Below are 17,651 nucleotides of genomic sequence, written 5' to 3'. Positions count from 1 at the left end.
AAATAATGGCTTATTTGCTACGTGAGGTTTAATTGATCGAATAGCAGTTTCGTAATGCTTAGTTGTTACGACTGTGAGAAACACACAAAAAAAGAGACAATTTGCACAAACAAAATATATCATAATTTCAATCCTGGCTTTCAGAAGAACTTTGCTACAACCTAAGAATTACAACGTACTCTGAGAAACAGGAGGGCAGTGACCTGTCCTGACCGCGTCAAAACACTACATACACACGGATAACAGCACAAAAACCCGTTTTGTTTCAAGGTTGTTTCTCCAGGTTCAGTATCAAAATGTATGCACTCACTAACTGTAAGTGGCTCTGGATAAGAGTGTCTGCTAAATGACTAAAATGTAAATGTAAATGTTCTTACCGCATTTTTATCAGCATTTCATGACTATGACAGATGGTGGTGTGCAGACATTTATTCAAGGATTTGAGTCAAACCCCCTTGAGATACATAGGTATTCACTTCCAGACACTAGCCGTGAGCGAATTTGAATTGTGCAATTTTGAACATTTCATGTATACCATTGAGATGGTAGATATTGATAATAGTGCAATAATAATGTGACAGACAGAGACAGCATCAGAACAGACTGATTGGACATTCACATTGAGCAGACCATTATTTAAAATGTTTAAACAAAAATAACTGATTTTTGTTCTCGGATTGAGAATGCCGGTTTGTCCCTATTGAATGCACCCCAGGACTTTGAGCGCGACTTTCCCAACAGAGAGCTCCATACAGCTTAGGGCTGAGGTCATTCATGATTTTTACTTCAAGTCATCTAGGGCCAAATTAAACATGATTGTAAATATAATGTCCTACATCTCTCCTACATATATTTAGTGCGTGTCTGATTTGGTCAATTGATTGTTTCGCTCTAGTACTTTTTCCAAGTCAAGTACTGTTAACTTGGGTCACCGTTTATATTTAGCTACCTTCTCTGAAGTGGACCAAAACAACTCCTCCTATAAAACGTATACAGGTGGTAATTCAAACAGAACAGGAAATGTGCATTTCACAATAGGAATGGAATCATCATAAACGGGTTGTTCTTGAATTGTGGCGGCATTTGCGTCCCTTGCCTTTGCAATCTTGAAAAACACTTTAAAATGACAAATAGTTACACATCATGAATGTTTTTGTTTATATTGAACCGTTTATCAATGATAAAACATATTTAACGTCCTTTATACTGCAAAACTTTGTTTATGCATTGTTTAAAGTACTTAGGGTGTACGTAGTGATGTGTAGCGTTGTACAGACATATTTTGGGGATATAGATATATCTATATATTATTTTGAATGCTAGAAAGTGAAGAAAAGTTAATGTATTGTATACATGAATAAAAACAAAGGCGGCTATTAAAATCACTATTTCTTTTAAAATAGTATGTCTGTCTCTCAGTTCTATGTCTTTGGTGTTACCGCCTTGAAAATCACTAATTACAAAGATCAACAAGAACCTTGAACATTCCCTCCAGTGGTAAACTTATCGTGGAGGGGTCTATATTAAAAGAGAGTTGTTAACTAATCACACCCATTTAGTTTGTCATAAATTTGAAGATTCCATTGTTCATTTCGTGTGTCGAAATCTAAAGCGTCCTAAAGCGTCCCTTGGTGTTATTCAATTTAAATGTAGGGAAATTACATTGAGCAAAATTATTAATCATATCAAAAATGATTTTCAAAGAGATAATGACTTTAGATTTGAGCATATGTGGCATCCATTTAAGAAAATCCTCAGTAACCAAAAATGTCTCATAGGTGTTACCGTCATTGGTGTTACCGTCATTGGTGTTACCGTCATTGGTGTTACCGTCATTGGTGGTACTACTCCTACTAGTGGAACAATGTTATCATCATAGTACAAATATTTTATGTCATTAAGCTACGATATTAGTTGATTTAGAATGGGAAGATGTACCCAAATACATTTAAATAAAAAATCTAGAATAATTAAGTTCATTTTTTCCGAAATGCCAGGCCCCAATGCCACCGCAATTCAAGAACAACCCAAACAATACTAATCACATTGTAATATTAATAATATTATTAAGCAATGGAAGATCATCATCACCAGCACTGCTGGAGCTAAATGCATCCAGATACACTGGGGCTGTGTCTCAATAGTTTAAACACTATAGCTTATTTTCCATATCTCCTTTCCTTGTGTCCTTCCCTCCATGAACACTGATCTGGGTGAACATGACATCAGTTGTAATGAAGGAGATGAGGAAAGGCAGTGCTGAGGGTTGTGGGTAGTGTAGTCTTCTACTGGACGTTGACAACAGTCTCGTGGATAGACTCGGCCACATAGTCGATGTTCTTAGTGGTCAGACCACACATGTTGATACGACCGCTGGCCATCAGGTAGATACTCCTCTCCTTGATCATGTACTCCACTTGTTTAGCTGGAGAGAGTCAAAATATAAAAAGGTATGAACAAATCTAATTGTATTTGTCACATGCTTCATAAACAACAGGTGTAGACTAACAGTGACATGCTTACAGGCCCTTCCCAACACCGCAGAGAGAAAAAGAGAAAAAATAGAAAAAGAATAACACAAAGAATAAATACACAATGAGTAACGACAACTTGGCTATATACACGGGGTCCCAGAACCGAGTCATTGTGGAGGGGTACGAGGTAATTTTGGGTAGATATGTACATATAGGTAGGGGTAAAGTGACTAGGCAACAGGATAGATAATAAACAGTAGCAGCAGCAGCGTATGTGATGAGTCAAAAGAGTTGGTGCAAAAAGGGTCAATGCAGATAGTTAAATAGATAACCAAATATCTACCCAGACTAACTGTTCAGCAGTCTCATGGCTTGGGGGTAGAAGCTGTTCAGGGTCCTGTTGGTTCCATACTTGGTACATCGGTACCGTTTGCCGTGCAGTAGCATAGAGAACAGTCTATGACTTGGGTGGCTGGAATCTGACCATTCTTAAGGCCTTTCTCTGACACCGCCTGGTATATAGGTTCTGGATGGCAGGGAGCTCAGCCCCAGTGATGTACTGGGCCGTACGCACTACCCTCTGTAGCGCCTTGCAGTCGGATGACAAGCAGTTGCCATACCAAGCGGTGATGCAGCCAGTCAAGATGCTGCAGCTGTAAAACGTTTTGAGGATCTGAGGGCCCATGGCAGATCTTCTCAGCCTCCTGAGGGGGATGAGGCGTTATCGTACCTTCTTCAGGACTGTGTTGGTGTCTGTGGACCATGATAATTCCTTAGTGATGTGGAACTTGAAGCTCTCAACCCACTCCACTACAACCCCATTGATGTGGATGGGGGCGTGCTCGGCCCTCCGTTTCCTGTAGTCCACGATCAGCTCCTTTGTCTTGCTGACATTGAGGGAGAGGTTGTTGTCCTGGCACCACACTGCCAGGTCTCTGACCTCCTCCCTGTAGGCTGTCTCATCGTCGTCAGTGATCAGGCTTACCACTGTCGTGTCGTCAGCAAACTTAATGATGGTGTTGGAGTCGTGCACGGCCACGCAGTCGTGGTTGAATAGGGAATACAGGAAGGGACTAAGCACGCACGTAGTGAATCAGCTGACACTATACCAAAACGCACTGTGCACAAAACCCCCAAAGAAAACGTTTCTCATTAAATCTAGTCATGCTGCTGATGACGAGCAAACACATAATATTTTCAGGTAGATAGCCTGCTGTACCAAAATCACTATGGGATGTTGCCCACACCAGTGGCCGGCAAGTAATACCACTTGTCTTACGTTTGGGCACAAACAGGTCCACGTCAAATTCGTACCGTCTTTGCATGCTCGGCCCACATCTTTCACGTTTTGAACGTTGCTAGCTAGCTACATGCTGGATTAATTTGGAGGAATAAAATATGTCAAATTGAACATTGTTTGCACGGCACACAGAAATAGCATCTACAGAAACGTTTCTTCATTAGAAAAGTCATTAGTTTCTTCGATTGGCCTCCTCTCGCGTCTTCCAAGATGCATCCAGCTGCAGGCCACTAAACTATCCCCTGACAAAATGGTCCCTGACTGAACCTTTGAGATTTTAATGGAAGGATTAGTATGGGGCTAGTTCATAACATGACATGACATGACAGGCCAGTCTACAGGTTAGTGTAGCGGAGAAAACAGGCTTGATCAGGTGGTCTCAAAACATTTGGAGAAAATATTTTTTCTGAAGGTACAATATCCTATCATAGGTTTTTGTGTGGGGGCCTTAGAATGCTCGCTCCCCCCCACACAATTAATCTGGGTAGGAAAAGAGTGTTTGATAGAGATAGAAAAGACAAAGGGAACAAAGAGAGAGAAAACACAGGAGAGGATATTTGTTTAAATGTGTGTACTGAGTAGAACTGGTGTGTGCGTGTACGCACGGTTGAGGCCAGTGAAGCTGAACATGCCGATCTGCTGTGTGATGTGGTCCCATGTTCCTGGTGTTCCCAGAGCCTGCAGTTTAGCCTGGAGTGAAGCCCTCATCAACAACACACGGTCTGCCATGGTCTTCACATTATCCTTCCTAAAACCGGGAGAGAGGAGGGAGGGATGGAGGGAGAGGGAGAGAGAAGGATGATGGAGGGAGACAAAGAGAAAGAAGAGGGGGGAGAGGAAGGGAGGAGAGAGGGGGGATGAAGAGAGGATATATTTCAATCACAGGAGGCTGCTGAGGGGAGGACGGCTCATAATAATGGCTGGAATGGAGTCAATGGAATGCTATCAAACATGTGGAAACCATGGAAACCATGTGTTTGATACCATTCCATTGATTCCGTTCCAGCCATTACTATGAGTCCATCCTCCCCAATTAAGGTTCCACCGGCCGCCTGTGATTTCAATGTTTCGAACTCTCATGTATAATTGTTGGACGTTCATACACTATTTTTCATCTACTCTACAACGCCCGGAAATCCGCACCTTTTATTCTCTGTACCCAACGCAGTAGAAGACCAGTTCTTAAAGCCTTTAGCCGTATCCTTATTCTATTCCTCCTCTGTTCCTCTGGTGATGTAGAGGTTAACCCAGGCCCTGTAGCCCCCAGTATCACTCCTACTCCCCAGGCGCTATCATTTGTTGACTTCTGTAACCGCAAAAGCCTTGGTTCCTTGCATGTTAACATCAGAAGCCTCCTCCCTAAGTTTGAGTTATTCACTGCGTTAGCACACTCCGCCAACCCTGATGTTCTAGCAGTGTCTGAATCCTGGCTTAGGAAGGCCACCAAAGATTCAGAAATGTCCATTCCCAACTACAACAGTTTCCGTCTAGATAGAACTGCCAAAGGGGGCGGAGTTGCAATCTACTGTAGAGATAGCCTGCAGAGCTCTATCATACTATCCAGGTCTGTGCCCAAACAGTTTGAGCTTCTACTTCTAAATATCCATCTTTCCAAAAATAAGTCTCTCACTGTTGCCGCTTGCTACAGACCCCCCTCAGCCCCCAGCTGTGCCCTGGACACCATATGTGAATTGATTGCCCCCCATCTATCCTCAGAGTTCGTATTGATTGGTGACCTAAACTGGGATAAGCTTAACACCCCGGCCGTCCTACAAACTAAACTAGATGCCCTCAATCTCATACAAATTATCAAGGAACCTACCAGGTACAACCCTAAATCCGTTAACATGGGCACCCTCATAGACATCATCCTGACTAATTTACATTTACATTTTACATTTTAGTCATTTAGCAGACACTCTTATCCAGAGCGACTTACAGTTAGTGAGTGCATACATTTTCATACCCTCTAAATACACCACCACTGTCTTCAACCAGGATCTCAGCGATCACTGCCTCATTGCCTGCGTCCGTAATGGGTCCGCGGTCAAACGACCACCCCTCATCACTCTCAAACGCTCCCTAAAACACTTCAGCGAGCAGGCCTTTCTAATTGACCTGGCCCGGGTATCCTGGATGGATATTGACCTCATTCCGTCAGTAGAGGATGCCTGGTTGTTCTTTAAAAGTGCTTTCCTCTCCATCTTAAATAAGCATGCCCCATTCCAAAAATGCAGAACTAAGAACAGATATAGCCCCTGGTTCACCCCAGACTTGACTGCCCTTGACCAGCACAAAAACATCCTGTGGCGTACTGCATTAGCATCGAACAGCCCCCGCGATATGTAACTTTTTAGGGAAGTCAGGAACCAATATACACAATCAGTTAGGAAAGCAAAGGCTAGCTTTTTCAAACAGAAACTTGCATCCTGTAGCACTAACTCCAAAAAGTTTTGGGACACTAAAGTCCATGGAGAATAAGAGAACCTCCTCCCAGCTACCCACTGCATTGAGGCTAGGAAACACTGTCACTACCGATAAATCTACGATAATCGAACATTTCAACAAGCATTTTGTTACGGCTGGCCATGCTTTCCACCTGGTTACCCCTACCCCGGGCCACCAGCTCTGCACCCTCCGCTGCAACTTGCCCATGCCCCCCGCTTCTCCTTCACCCAAATTCAGATAGCTGATGTTCTGAAAGAGCTGCAAAATCTGGACCCCTACAAATCAGCTGGGCTAAATAACCTTTCTTTCTAAAATTAGCCGCCGAAATTGTCTCAACCCCTATTACTAGCCTGTTCAACCTCTCTTTCGTAACGTCTGAGATCCCCAGAGATTGGAAAGCTGCCACGGTCATCCCCCTCTTCAAAGGGGGTGACACTCTAGATCCAAACTGTTACAGACCTATATCCATCCTGCCCTGCCTTTCGAAAGTATTTGAAAGCCAAGTTAACAAACAGATCACCGACCATTTCGAATCCCACCGTACCTTCTCCGCCATGCAATCTGGTTTCCGAGCTGGTCATGGGTGCACCTCAGCCACGCTCAAGGTCCTAAACGATATTATAACCGCAATCGATAAAAGACAGTACTGTGCAGCAGTCTTCATCGACCTGGCCAAGGCTTTCCACTCCGTCAATCACTGCATTCTTATTGGCAGACTAAATAGCCTTGGTTTCTCAAATGACTGCCTCGCTTGGTTCACCAACTACTTCTCAGATATCAAAAAAAATTGTCAAATCGGAGGGCCTGTTGTCTGGACCTCTGGCAGTCTATGGGGGTGCCACAGGGTTCAATTCTCGGGCCGACTCTATTATCTGTGTATATCAATGATGTCGCTCTTGCTGCTGGTGACTCTCAGATCCACCTCTACGCAGACGACACCATTTTGTATACATCTGGCCCTTCATTGGACACTGTGTTAACAAACCTCCAAACGAGCTTCAATGCCATACAGCACTCCTTCTGTAGCCTCCAACTGCTCTTCAATCGAACGCTGCTTGCACCCGCCCGCCCGACTAGAATCACTACTCTCGGCGGGTCTGACTTAGAATATGTGGACAACTACAAATACCTAGGTGTCTGGTTAGACCGTAAACTCTCCTTCCAGAATCACATTGAACATCTCCAATCCAAAGTTAAATCTAGAATCGGCTTCCTATTTCGCAACAAAGCCTCCTTCACTCATGCTGCCAAACATGCCCTCGTAAAACTGACTATCCTACCGATCCTTGACTTCGGCGATGTCATTTACAAAATAGCCTCCAACACTCTACTCAGCAAATTGGATGTAGTCTATCACAGTGCCATCCGTTTTGTCACCAAAGCCCCATATACTACCCACCATTGTGACCTGTACGCTCTCATTGGCTGGCCCTCACTACATATTCGTCGCCAAACCCACTGGCTCCAGGTCATCTATAAATCACTGCTAGGCAAATCCCTGCCTTATCTTAGCTCATTCGTCACCATAGCCCGTAGTCTGCGCTCCAGCAGGTATATCTCACTGGTCATCCCCAAAGCCAACACCACCTTTGGCCACCATTCCTTCCAGTTCTCTGCTGCCAATAACTGGAACGAACTGCAAAAATCTCTGAAGCTGGAGACTTATCTCCCTCACTAACTTTAAGCATCAGTTGTCAGAGCAGCTTACCGATCACTGCACCTGTTCACAGCCCATCTGAAATTAGCCCACCCAACTACCTCATCCCCATATTGTTATTTATTTTGCTCATTTGCACCCCAGTATCTCTATTTGCACATCATCTTTTGCACATCAATCATTCCAGTGTTAATACTAAATTGTAATTATTTTGCACTATGGCCTATTTATTGCCTTACCTCCATAACTTACAACATTTGCACACAATGTATATATATTTTCTGTTGTATTTTTGACTTTATGTTTTGTTTTACCCCATATGTAACTCTGTGTTGTTGTTGTTTTTAATCGCACTGCTTTGCTTTATCTTGGCCAGGTCGCAGTTGTAAATGAGAACTTGTTCTCAACTGGCTTACCTGGTTAAATAAAGGTGAAATAAAAAAAATTTGACCTGTGTTTGTGTACCCACCATTCAGCGAAGAGTTCAGGTGTGTTGAGTGTGATGGCGACCAGCCTGGCACCCTGGGAGGGAGGATTGGACCAGGTTACCCTGACAATCTTCTCCATCTGAGACAGAACTCTCTTCACGTTGTCAGCATCACAAGCTACGATGGTCAGGTTCCCCACACGTTCATCTGACAGGAGACAGAATCTTCATTTAGGGTTCTCTGCAGTTTACAGATTGCATTATGTAGAATTAAATGTGAAACGTAAGTGTGATGTGTGAGAGGTGGGAGTAGGAATACATACTGTAGTTTGGTTTCATTTATGTTTCCCTGCATCTTACTGAGTGTGTGTGTGTGTGTGTGTGTGTGTGTGTGTGTGTGTGTGTGTGTGTGTGTGTGTGTGTGTGTGTGTGTGTGTGTGTGTGTGTGTGTGTGTGTGTGTGTGTCTGTCTGTCTGTCTCACTGTAGAGGCCAAAGTTCTTGGAGAAGGACTGGGCACAGAACATCTCAAAGCCCTGGGTGACAAAGTAGCGCACGGCCCAGGCATCCTTATCCAGACAGCCTGACGCAAAGCCCTGGTACGCAGAGTCAAAGAACACAAACAGCTTCCTCCTCTGGGGAAAAAAGAAAGAGGACAAAGGATAAAACATCTTCAGAAATGAGAAAATTTGAAATACCAAATTATTATTATTTTTAAATGATACATTTTTATATTTTTTTACAAAACAGTTGCACGTGTACACACACACAGTCTTACCTTCATGACCTCAGCCACCTGCATCCACTCTACGTGTGTAGGGTCTGTGCCGGTGGGGTTGTGGGCACACGCGTGCAAAACGAAGATGGAATGCTTTGGTGCAGTCTGGGACCGGGGTCAAAGGTCAGTGTTAGACTACAGGACAGCCAAATTATAGTGTACTGGGAGTTGATACATGAAGTTGGTATCGTTAAAGCTAAACATATCATCTTTTCAATAGTGTGTAAAAAGCTAATTTACTTTTAAGGTAGACATGACCAGTTCTGATATTCAATATTCACTATTGTGAGGTAAACTCAAGAGTTTGGGAGCCGGTCTGGTCTCGACCTGTTCAGAGGTCAGCGGCTCACCTCCAGGTCGCCTAGGAAACCGGCCAGATCCAGTCCCCGCTTCTCTGCGTCCCAGTACTTATAGGGACGGATGTCCTCGAACCCAGCGTTGGCAAACACAGAGTTGTGGTTCTCTAGAAACAAACAGTAGAGCAGGTTTTACAACAGTCTGCCTTTTCTCTAATAGAGAATGCGTTTCCAAATCATGTGTCTTTTGAGGCCTGCTTTGTAACATTAGCTGAAATGATTTGAAGCTCTATTGCAGAGCATGAACCAAAATAAAAAGTAACATGCTGGACTTATAATCACCTATTAATTAAATATCAAAAGGACAACTCAGCAGTATGAGTTCCAGATAAGATAACATATCAAATTGTATTTGTCACATGCTTAATAAACAACAGGTGTAGACTAACAGTGACATGCTTACAGGCCCTTCCCAACAATGCAGAGACAAAAATAAAAATTATCAAACAAAGAATAAATACACAATGAGTAACGATAACTTGGCTATATACATGGGGTACCAGTAATGAGTTGATGTGGAGGGGTACGAGGTAATTGAGGTAGATATGTACATATAGGTAGGGGTAAAGTGACTAGGAAACAGGATAGATAATAAGCGGTAGCAGCAGCGTATGTGATGAGTCAAAAGAGTTAGTGCAAAAAGGGTCAATGCAGATACAGTTGAAGTCGGAAGTTTACATACACTTACGTTGGAGTCATTAAAACTCGTTTTCAACCACTCCACAAATTTCTTGTTAACAAACTATAGTTTTGGCAAGTCGGTTAGGACATCTACTTTGTGCATGACACAAGTAATTTTTCCAACAATTGTTTACAGACAGATTATTTCACTTATAATTCACTGTATCACAATTCCAGTGGGTCAGAAGTTTACATACACTAAGTTGACTGTGCCCTTAAACAGCTTGGAAAATTCCAGAAAATGATGTCATGGCTTTAGAAGCTTCTGATAGGCTAATTGACATCATTTGAGTCAATTGGAGGCGTACCTGTGGATGTATTTCAAGGCATACCTTCAAACTCAGTGCCTCTTTGCTTGACATCATGGGAAAATCAAAAGAAATCAGCCAAGACCTCAGAAAAAGAATTGTAGACCTCCACAAGTCTGGTTCATCCTTGGGAGCAATTTCCAAACGCCTGAAGGTACCACGTTCATCTGTACAAACAATAGTACGCAAGTATAAACACCATGGGATCACGCAGCCGTCATACCACTCAGGAAGGAGACGCGTTCTGTCTCCTAGAGATTAACGTACTTTGGTGCGAAAAGTGCAAATCAATCCCAGAACAACAGCAAAGGACCTTGTGAAGATGCTGGAGGAAACAGGTACAAAAGTATCTATATCCACAGTAAAACAAGTCCTATATCGACATAACCTGAAAGGCCGCTCAGCAAGGAAGAAGCCACTACTCCAAAACCGCCATAAAGAAGCCAGACTACAGTTTGCAACTGCACATGGGGACAAAGATCGTACTTTTTTGAGAAATGTCCTCTGGTCTGATGAAACAAAAATAGAACGGTTTGGCCATAATGACCATCGTTATGTTTGGAGGAAAAAGGGGGATGCTTGCAAGCCGAAGAACATCACCCCAACCATGAAGCACGGGGGTGGCAGCATCATGCTGTGGGTGTGCTTTGCTGCAGGAGAGACTGGTGCACTTCACAAAATAGATGGCATCATAAAGAAGGAAAATTATGTGGATATATTGAAGCAACATCTCAAGACATCAGTCAGGAAGTTAAAGCTTGGTCGCAAATGATCTTCCAAATGGACAATGACCCCAAGCATACTTACAAAGTTGTGGCAAAATGGCTTAAGGACAACAAAGTAAAGGTATTGGAGTGGCCATCACAAAGCCCTGACCTCAATCCTATAGAACATTTGTGGCCAGAACTGAAAAAGCATGTGCAAGCAAGGAGGCCTTCAAATCTGACTCAGTTACACCAGCTCTGTCAGGAGGAATGGGCCAAAATGCATGTGGAAGGCTACCCGAAACATTTGACCCAAGTTAAGCAATTTAAAGGCAATGCTACCAAATATAATTGAGTGTATGTAAACTTCTGACCCACTGGGAATGTGATGAAATAAATAAAATTTGAAATAAATCACTCTCTACTATTATTCTGACATTTCACATTCTTAAAATAAAAGTGGTGATCCTAACTGACCTAAGACAGGGAATTTTTACTACGATTAAATGTCAGGAATTGTAGAAAAACTGAGTTTAAATGTATTTGGCTAAGGTGTATGTAAACTTCCGACTTCAACTGTAGTTTAATAGTTAACCAATAGCTACCCGGACTAACTATTTAGCAGTCTTATGGATTGTGGGTAGAAGCTGTTCAGGGTCCTGTTGGTTCCAGACTTGGTGCATCGTTACCGCTTGCCGTGCGGTAGCAAAACAAAAAAAATGACTTGGGTGGCTGGAGTCTTTGACAATTTCTAGGCCCTTCCTCTGACACTGCCTGGTATCGAGGTCCTGGATGGCAGGGAGCTCGGCCCCAGTGATGTACTGGGTCGAACACACTACCCTCTGTAGTGCCTTGCCATCGGATGCCAAGCAGTTGTAATCTTTTCAGCCTCCTGAGGGGGAAGAGGCGTTGTCGAGCCTTCTTCACGACTGTGTTGGTGTGTGTTGACCATGATAATTCCTTCGTGATGTGGACTACGAGGAACTTGAAGCGCTCGACCCACTCCACTACATCCCCGTCGATGTGAATGGGGGTGTGCTCGGCCCTCCGTTTCCTGTAGTCCACGATCAGCTCTTTTGTCTTGTTGACATTGTTGGAGAGGTTGTTGTCCTGGCACCACACTGCCAGGTCACTGACTTCCTCCATGTAGGCTGTCTCATCACCACTGTCGTCTCATCAGCAAACTTAATTATAGTGTTGGAGTCGTGCGCAGCTACACAGTTGTGAGTGAACAGGGAGTATAGGAGGGGACTAAGCATGCACCCTTAAGGGTCTCCCGTATTAAGGGCCAGAGTGGCAGATTTGTTGTTGCCTACCCTCACCACCTGGGGGCGGCCCGTCAGGAAGTCCAGGACCGAGTTGCAGAGGGATGTTTTTAATCCCAGAGTCCTTAGCTTAGTGCTGAGCTTGGCAGGCACTATGATGATGAACGCTGAGCTGTAGTCAATGAACAGCATTCTCACATAGGTGTTCCTTTTGTCCAGGTGGGAAAGGGCAGTGTGGAGTGCAATAGAGATTGCGTCATTTGTGGATCTTTTGGGGCAGTATGCGAATTGGAGTGGGTCAAGGGTGTCTGGGATGATGGTGTTGATGTGTGCCATGGTCAGCCTTTCAAAGCATTTCATGGCTACAGATGTGAGTGCTACGGTACGATTGTCATTTAGACAGGTTACTTTGGCGTTCTTGGGCTATGGTGGTCTGCTTGAAACATGTTGGTATTATAGACTGGGTCAGAGAGAGTTTGAAAATGTCAGTGAAGACACTTGCCAGCTGGTCAGCGCATGTTCTAAGTATGCGTCCTGTGAATGTTAACCTGTTAAAAGGTCTTACTCACATCAGCTACGGAGAGCAAGATCACACAGTCATTCGGGAACAGCTGGTGCTCTCATGCAGGTTCAGTGTTGCTTGCCTCGAAGAGAGCATAGAAGGAATTTAGCTCGTCTGGTAGACTTGAGTCACTGGGAAGCTCGCAGCTGGGTTTCCCTTTGTAATCAGCCGTACGAGCAGAGATGTAGACAGCTGTATTAAGTTTTGTCGTTCCAGTGTGTGTGTGTGTGTGTGTACCCCAGGTAGGCGCTGAGACGTAGACAGGTGTTTTCATGTTGTCGTTGCCGTTGTACCAGCGTCTGAGAAACTCAGCCCCCATCTTCAGAGCACCTGTACCCCCCAGACATTGCACCGCTCCCACCTGACAGAGAGAGAGAGAGAGAGAGAGAGAGAGAGAGAGAGTAGAGAGAGAGAGAGAGAGAGTGAGAGACAGAATGAGAGTGAGCGAGCAAGAGAGGGGGAGAGGGAAGGAGAGAGAGGGTGACAGAGACGGATAGGGAGAGAGGTGAGAGAGGGAAGGAGAGAGAGCGAGAGAGAGACAGAGGGAGAGAGAAGGGGGTGGGGGAGAGACACTAGATAAGTGACTTAATAACTACTTATCAGTACTAATTTAAATGCATTACTTTAAATTCAGCTCAATATATGCATGATTGAGCACACACACACACTCATAAACTACCCTACCCTGTTCTCCTGGATGGCAGGGCTGTCTTCTCCCAGGGCGATCTTGGATGCGGAGGACCTAAACTCAGGCAGACCCAGGATGGGCAGGTACTCATGGTTCAGACTGTTGTCCGCTACAATGATCTTCTCCACCTTCTTAACCACGGGCAGCACCCAGGGCTGGCCCTCATCTGTCCTATAGGCTGGAGGGGAGAGACAGGCTAGCTACAGCGGGTGAGGGGGGATACAGTGTTTCCAATATATGGGCCTGATATAGCATACTAGCTATGTGTTTTTACCAGAGTTTCGTTTGCTTTATGTTGTACATTTTGCAGTAGCCCAACTCTGCCCCCAGGGCTCTCTCTGAAGCTGGCATTACTACCCTGGTGAGCAACCCACTCAGGAGGAGCATTACTGCCCCGGTGAGCAACCCACTCAGGAGGAGCATTACTGTCCCGGTGAGCAACCCACTCAGGAGGAGCATTACTGTCCTGGTGAGCAACCCACTCAGGAGGAGCATTACTGTCCTGGTGAGCAACCCACTCAGGAGGAGCATTACTGTCCCGGTGAGCAACCCACTCAGGAGGAGCATTACTGTCCTGGTGAGCAACCCACTCAGGAGGAGCATTACTGTCCTGGTGAGCAACCCACTCAGGAGGAGCATTACTGTCCTGGTGAGCAACCCACTCAGGAGGAGCATTACTGTCCTGGTGAGCAACCCACTCAGGAGGAGCATTACTGTCCTGGTGAGCAACCCACTCAGGAGGGATGGTGCCAATGAACAACGAACCCTGACAACCTGAAGAGAGTTTGAACTCAGATGGAGACGTCACAAATGCGCTCTACTACACTAGAAGCATTATTGCTCTGCAAGATCCAAGTAGACTGATTGGTCATTAGGCCTACCTTAGGTCTCTGGCGGGCAACTTCATGTGTATTTTTGACTGTTGTTTGTATGATATTGTTTAACCTATTTGTGTGTTATACGTGCTGCGCTCGCTCCCTGACAGGTCGTCATTGTAAATAACAATTTGTTCTTAATTGACTTACCTGTATAAATAAATGTTAAATAAAATTAAAACTTTGCAAAGGTTTGTTTTAATGGTTTTATCGGATCAGGCTACAACCTGATACAAATGTCAGACAACAGCCGTGCACTTTCCCCTGAGGTCCTAAACTCCAGTCAACCACCACTGATAAGACAGCAACACTAGTAACTTACTCATAGTGAACAGTGTTATTGAGCTAAAGTGGAGAGGGCACTCCTTTCTGTAACAGGCTCTTATCTACTCACTTATTGACTGTAATAGTCTGTAAACTGTCTGAAAACATACTTCCATCCACATCCACAATCACTTTCTAACTGAGTACAAGGCCTAACCATATAATTTGTGATTGAAGTTCAAGAGAAAACAGATATTTTCCTGAGTGGACATGGGTCCATCTCCTCTATCTGAGCATGCTAACACATGGTGTAGCTAGGTTATGTAGGCTATTTTCAGCCAGCTGACCACAGTATGAGCCTACTGTTAGCCTACTACAGGAAGGAATTACTTAAGCAATAATGCCTGAGAATCCATGAACTCCCGACAAGGGTTGTTCTGAGGCCCAAGGGAGATGAAGTTTATGAATTTCCTGCCTGGGCTGCGGGACAGTGGAATTAGGAGATGAATACGTCATGGTATTTTGCGGGAGTTGTCCCACAGCATATCAACCAATCAGCATAGAGGATCCAAACAACCCATTTTATAATAGGTCTTAGGCCTGCCTGTGCTAATCAGGGAACCTCAAGCAGACCTGCACTGCAGAGAGAAAGAGCAACCGCAGCATCACAATACAGCAGGTTTAGGCTCCGATCACCTTTCCTCCTTCCTCCCTTCAAGTAATCATCACTGATCTGACATGATTGAATTGGTCAAACCTATGTTGTGGAATGCTTGCTTACACCCATCCCGTCTTATTAGGGATTATTTCAGGGAAGGCAGTGAGGATGTATACATTTACAGTGTTCCAACAGGGCCCTAATCCGCCACCCGTTCTTCATCTCTTATGAATTGTTAAGAAGGATTAACACCATGTAACAACAGAACTTTGGCCAGTTTTCTCTGGCGTAGCGCAGTGTTAATCCTGTAGTCCTGAGATGCCAAGCAATCGGTCACAGGCAACACACACACCAGGATATCAGCCTTTTGGCCTCTGCGCTGCAGTGTTATATATTAACAGCACTCCATACAAAGTATCCAGTAAGAAGAACAGTCACAAGGTGTGTGTGAGTGCACTCCTGTGGGGCGGGACGGGGGTGTATTCTGGCTACAGTCTCCCATAGGATCTACGTAGAGAGCGTGAATGGGAGTGATTTGCTCTATGACCACGGTCCATTGATCTAGCTACAACTAATAGTGATATGACCATGACTCATTTATCTCCATCTCCAACTACCGGCCTGTTCCAGTCTGTTCCTACTGCAGTGACAGAGCCACTTCTTTGGATGACTGCCAACTACAGGTTATAGGCCTTGCTATGCTATCTGTGCCCCCTGACAACCCCTGTCTAAGTACCCAGTATCTATGCTGCAATAGTCTATGTACCGGGGGCTAGGGTCAATCTGGTGTAATTCTCCTGTCTTATCTGGTGTCCTGTGTGATCTTAGGAATTCTTCTCTCTCTCCCTCTGTCCGTCCGTCCGGAGGACCTGAGCCCTAGAACCATGCCTCAGGACTACCTGGCATGATGACTCCTGGCTGTCCCCGTCCCCAGTCCACCTGGTCTTGCTGCTGATCCAGTTTCTGCTGACCTGTTCACCGGACGTGCTACCTTGTCAGGACATGCTGTCTCGATCTCTGAATGCTTGGCTATGAAAAGTCAACTGACATTAACTACTGAGGTGCTGACCTGTTGCACCCTCTATAACCACTGCGACTATTATTTGACCCTGCTGGTCATCTACGAACGTTTGAACATCTTGAAGAACGATCTGGCCTTAATGGCCATGTACTCTCATAATCTTCACCTGGCACAGCCAGATGAGGACCGGCCACCTCTAAGAGCCTGGTTCCTCTCTAGGTTTCTTCCTAGGATCCTGCCTTTCTAGGGAATTTTTCCTAAACACTGAGTTTCTAAATCTGCATTGGTTGCTCTTTGGGGTTTCAAGCACTTTGTGACAACTGCTGATGTAAAAAGGGCTTTATAAAATAAATGTGATTGATTGAAATGTTACTGTAGATTCTGCACAATCAGCACAGCAAGCAAGGACATCATGTATGTCATGTCCAGCCTGAATTCATCCTTACCTTCTCCCTACTTTGAAGAAGTATGCTAGCCTAATCACTGATCTGGATAACATGATTGATTGGATAGATGAAAAGGTTTCCCCACATAGAACAGATCCAGTCATGTCACATCATTGAGGGATGATGCATTCTGTCACATTTTTCAAACAGGGCCCAGCACCACAGCAGACATTTCTGATGATCTACTTAATAGTTAGTTATACAGGATTCGATAGCTATGTTAACTAGTAGCGTTAGTTGGTTAGTTACTGTTTAGCATCTGTTTACTTGCTAACTATAGTAACTACTAACGTTAGCTAGCTAGTTAGCTACGGTTTACTAGTAAAGTAACTAACTTTCCACGATTATTAACCTGGGGATGGTCCAGGAAATCCGACAGGCACAGGTGCATTGTTGTCGCAGTGAAACTCTGTGATCCAGCTTGTTTACAGCTTGCTAACTAGCTAACGTTCCTTTGTTTACTTCATCACAGCGACTGAAGCAATAAGCATCATTATCATATTTTCTTACCTCCAACTCCGAGGTTCACCTTCATTGGGTTCGGGTCCTCTTTGAAATCATTCGACAGTTTGAAGACCGCCACTGGGGTGGCTTGGGGAACCTCACCGAATAATGACATGATGATGAATTTTACCGAGACGGAATGTTAGCTAAAACGGCAAACCAACCCGGGACAAACCGCTGTTCCGTTTATGGGACGAGGTAGGAAAATAATTTCACCTTCAACTTGGATGGATTTGG

The 17,651-nt window shown here is 44.5% G+C and overlaps 1 protein-coding gene across 1 annotated transcript; it reads right to left on the bottom strand.

Annotated features, from left to right (window-relative positions):
* Nucleotides 1-414: 414 nt before the first annotated feature.
* On the bottom strand, nt 415-17,644 carry LOC121547086 (aspartate aminotransferase, cytoplasmic). Its single transcript, XM_041858190.1, has 9 exons — nt 17,421-17,644; nt 13,643-13,824; nt 13,196-13,319; nt 9,433-9,545; nt 9,083-9,187; nt 8,789-8,939; nt 8,349-8,514; nt 4,380-4,522; nt 415-2,425 (listed from the first exon to the last, which is right to left on the bottom strand). The coding sequence occupies exons 1-9, from the start codon at nt 17,527-17,529 to the stop codon at nt 2,286-2,288; spliced, it is 1,233 nt and encodes a 410-aa protein (XP_041714124.1). The 5' UTR covers nt 17,530-17,644; the 3' UTR covers nt 415-2,285.
* Between the last annotated feature and the right edge of the window lie 7 nt (nt 17,645-17,651).

This window comes from Coregonus clupeaformis, chromosome 31, assembly GCF_020615455.1.
Source record: "Coregonus clupeaformis isolate EN_2021a chromosome 31, ASM2061545v1, whole genome shotgun sequence".
Taxonomy (NCBI): domain Eukaryota; kingdom Metazoa; phylum Chordata; class Actinopteri; order Salmoniformes; family Salmonidae; genus Coregonus; species Coregonus clupeaformis.
The sequence above is the reverse complement of the archived record's forward strand: the minus strand, read 5'-3'. Positions and strand labels throughout refer to the sequence as shown.

Coding starts and splice junctions, on each gene's coding strand:
- LOC121547086 (XM_041858190.1), bottom strand. CDS start 17,529: ATGTCATTATTCGGTGAGGTTCCCCAAGCCACCCCAGTGGCGGTCTTC. Junction 8,515..8,788: donor CAAGAACTTTGGCCTCTACA/GTGAGACAGACA, acceptor GTCTCCTGTCAG/ATGAACGTGTGGGGAACCTG. Junction 4,523..8,348: donor CCTGAACTCTTCGCTGAATG/GTGGGTACACAA, acceptor TCCCGGTTTTAG/GAAGGATAATGTGAAGACCA.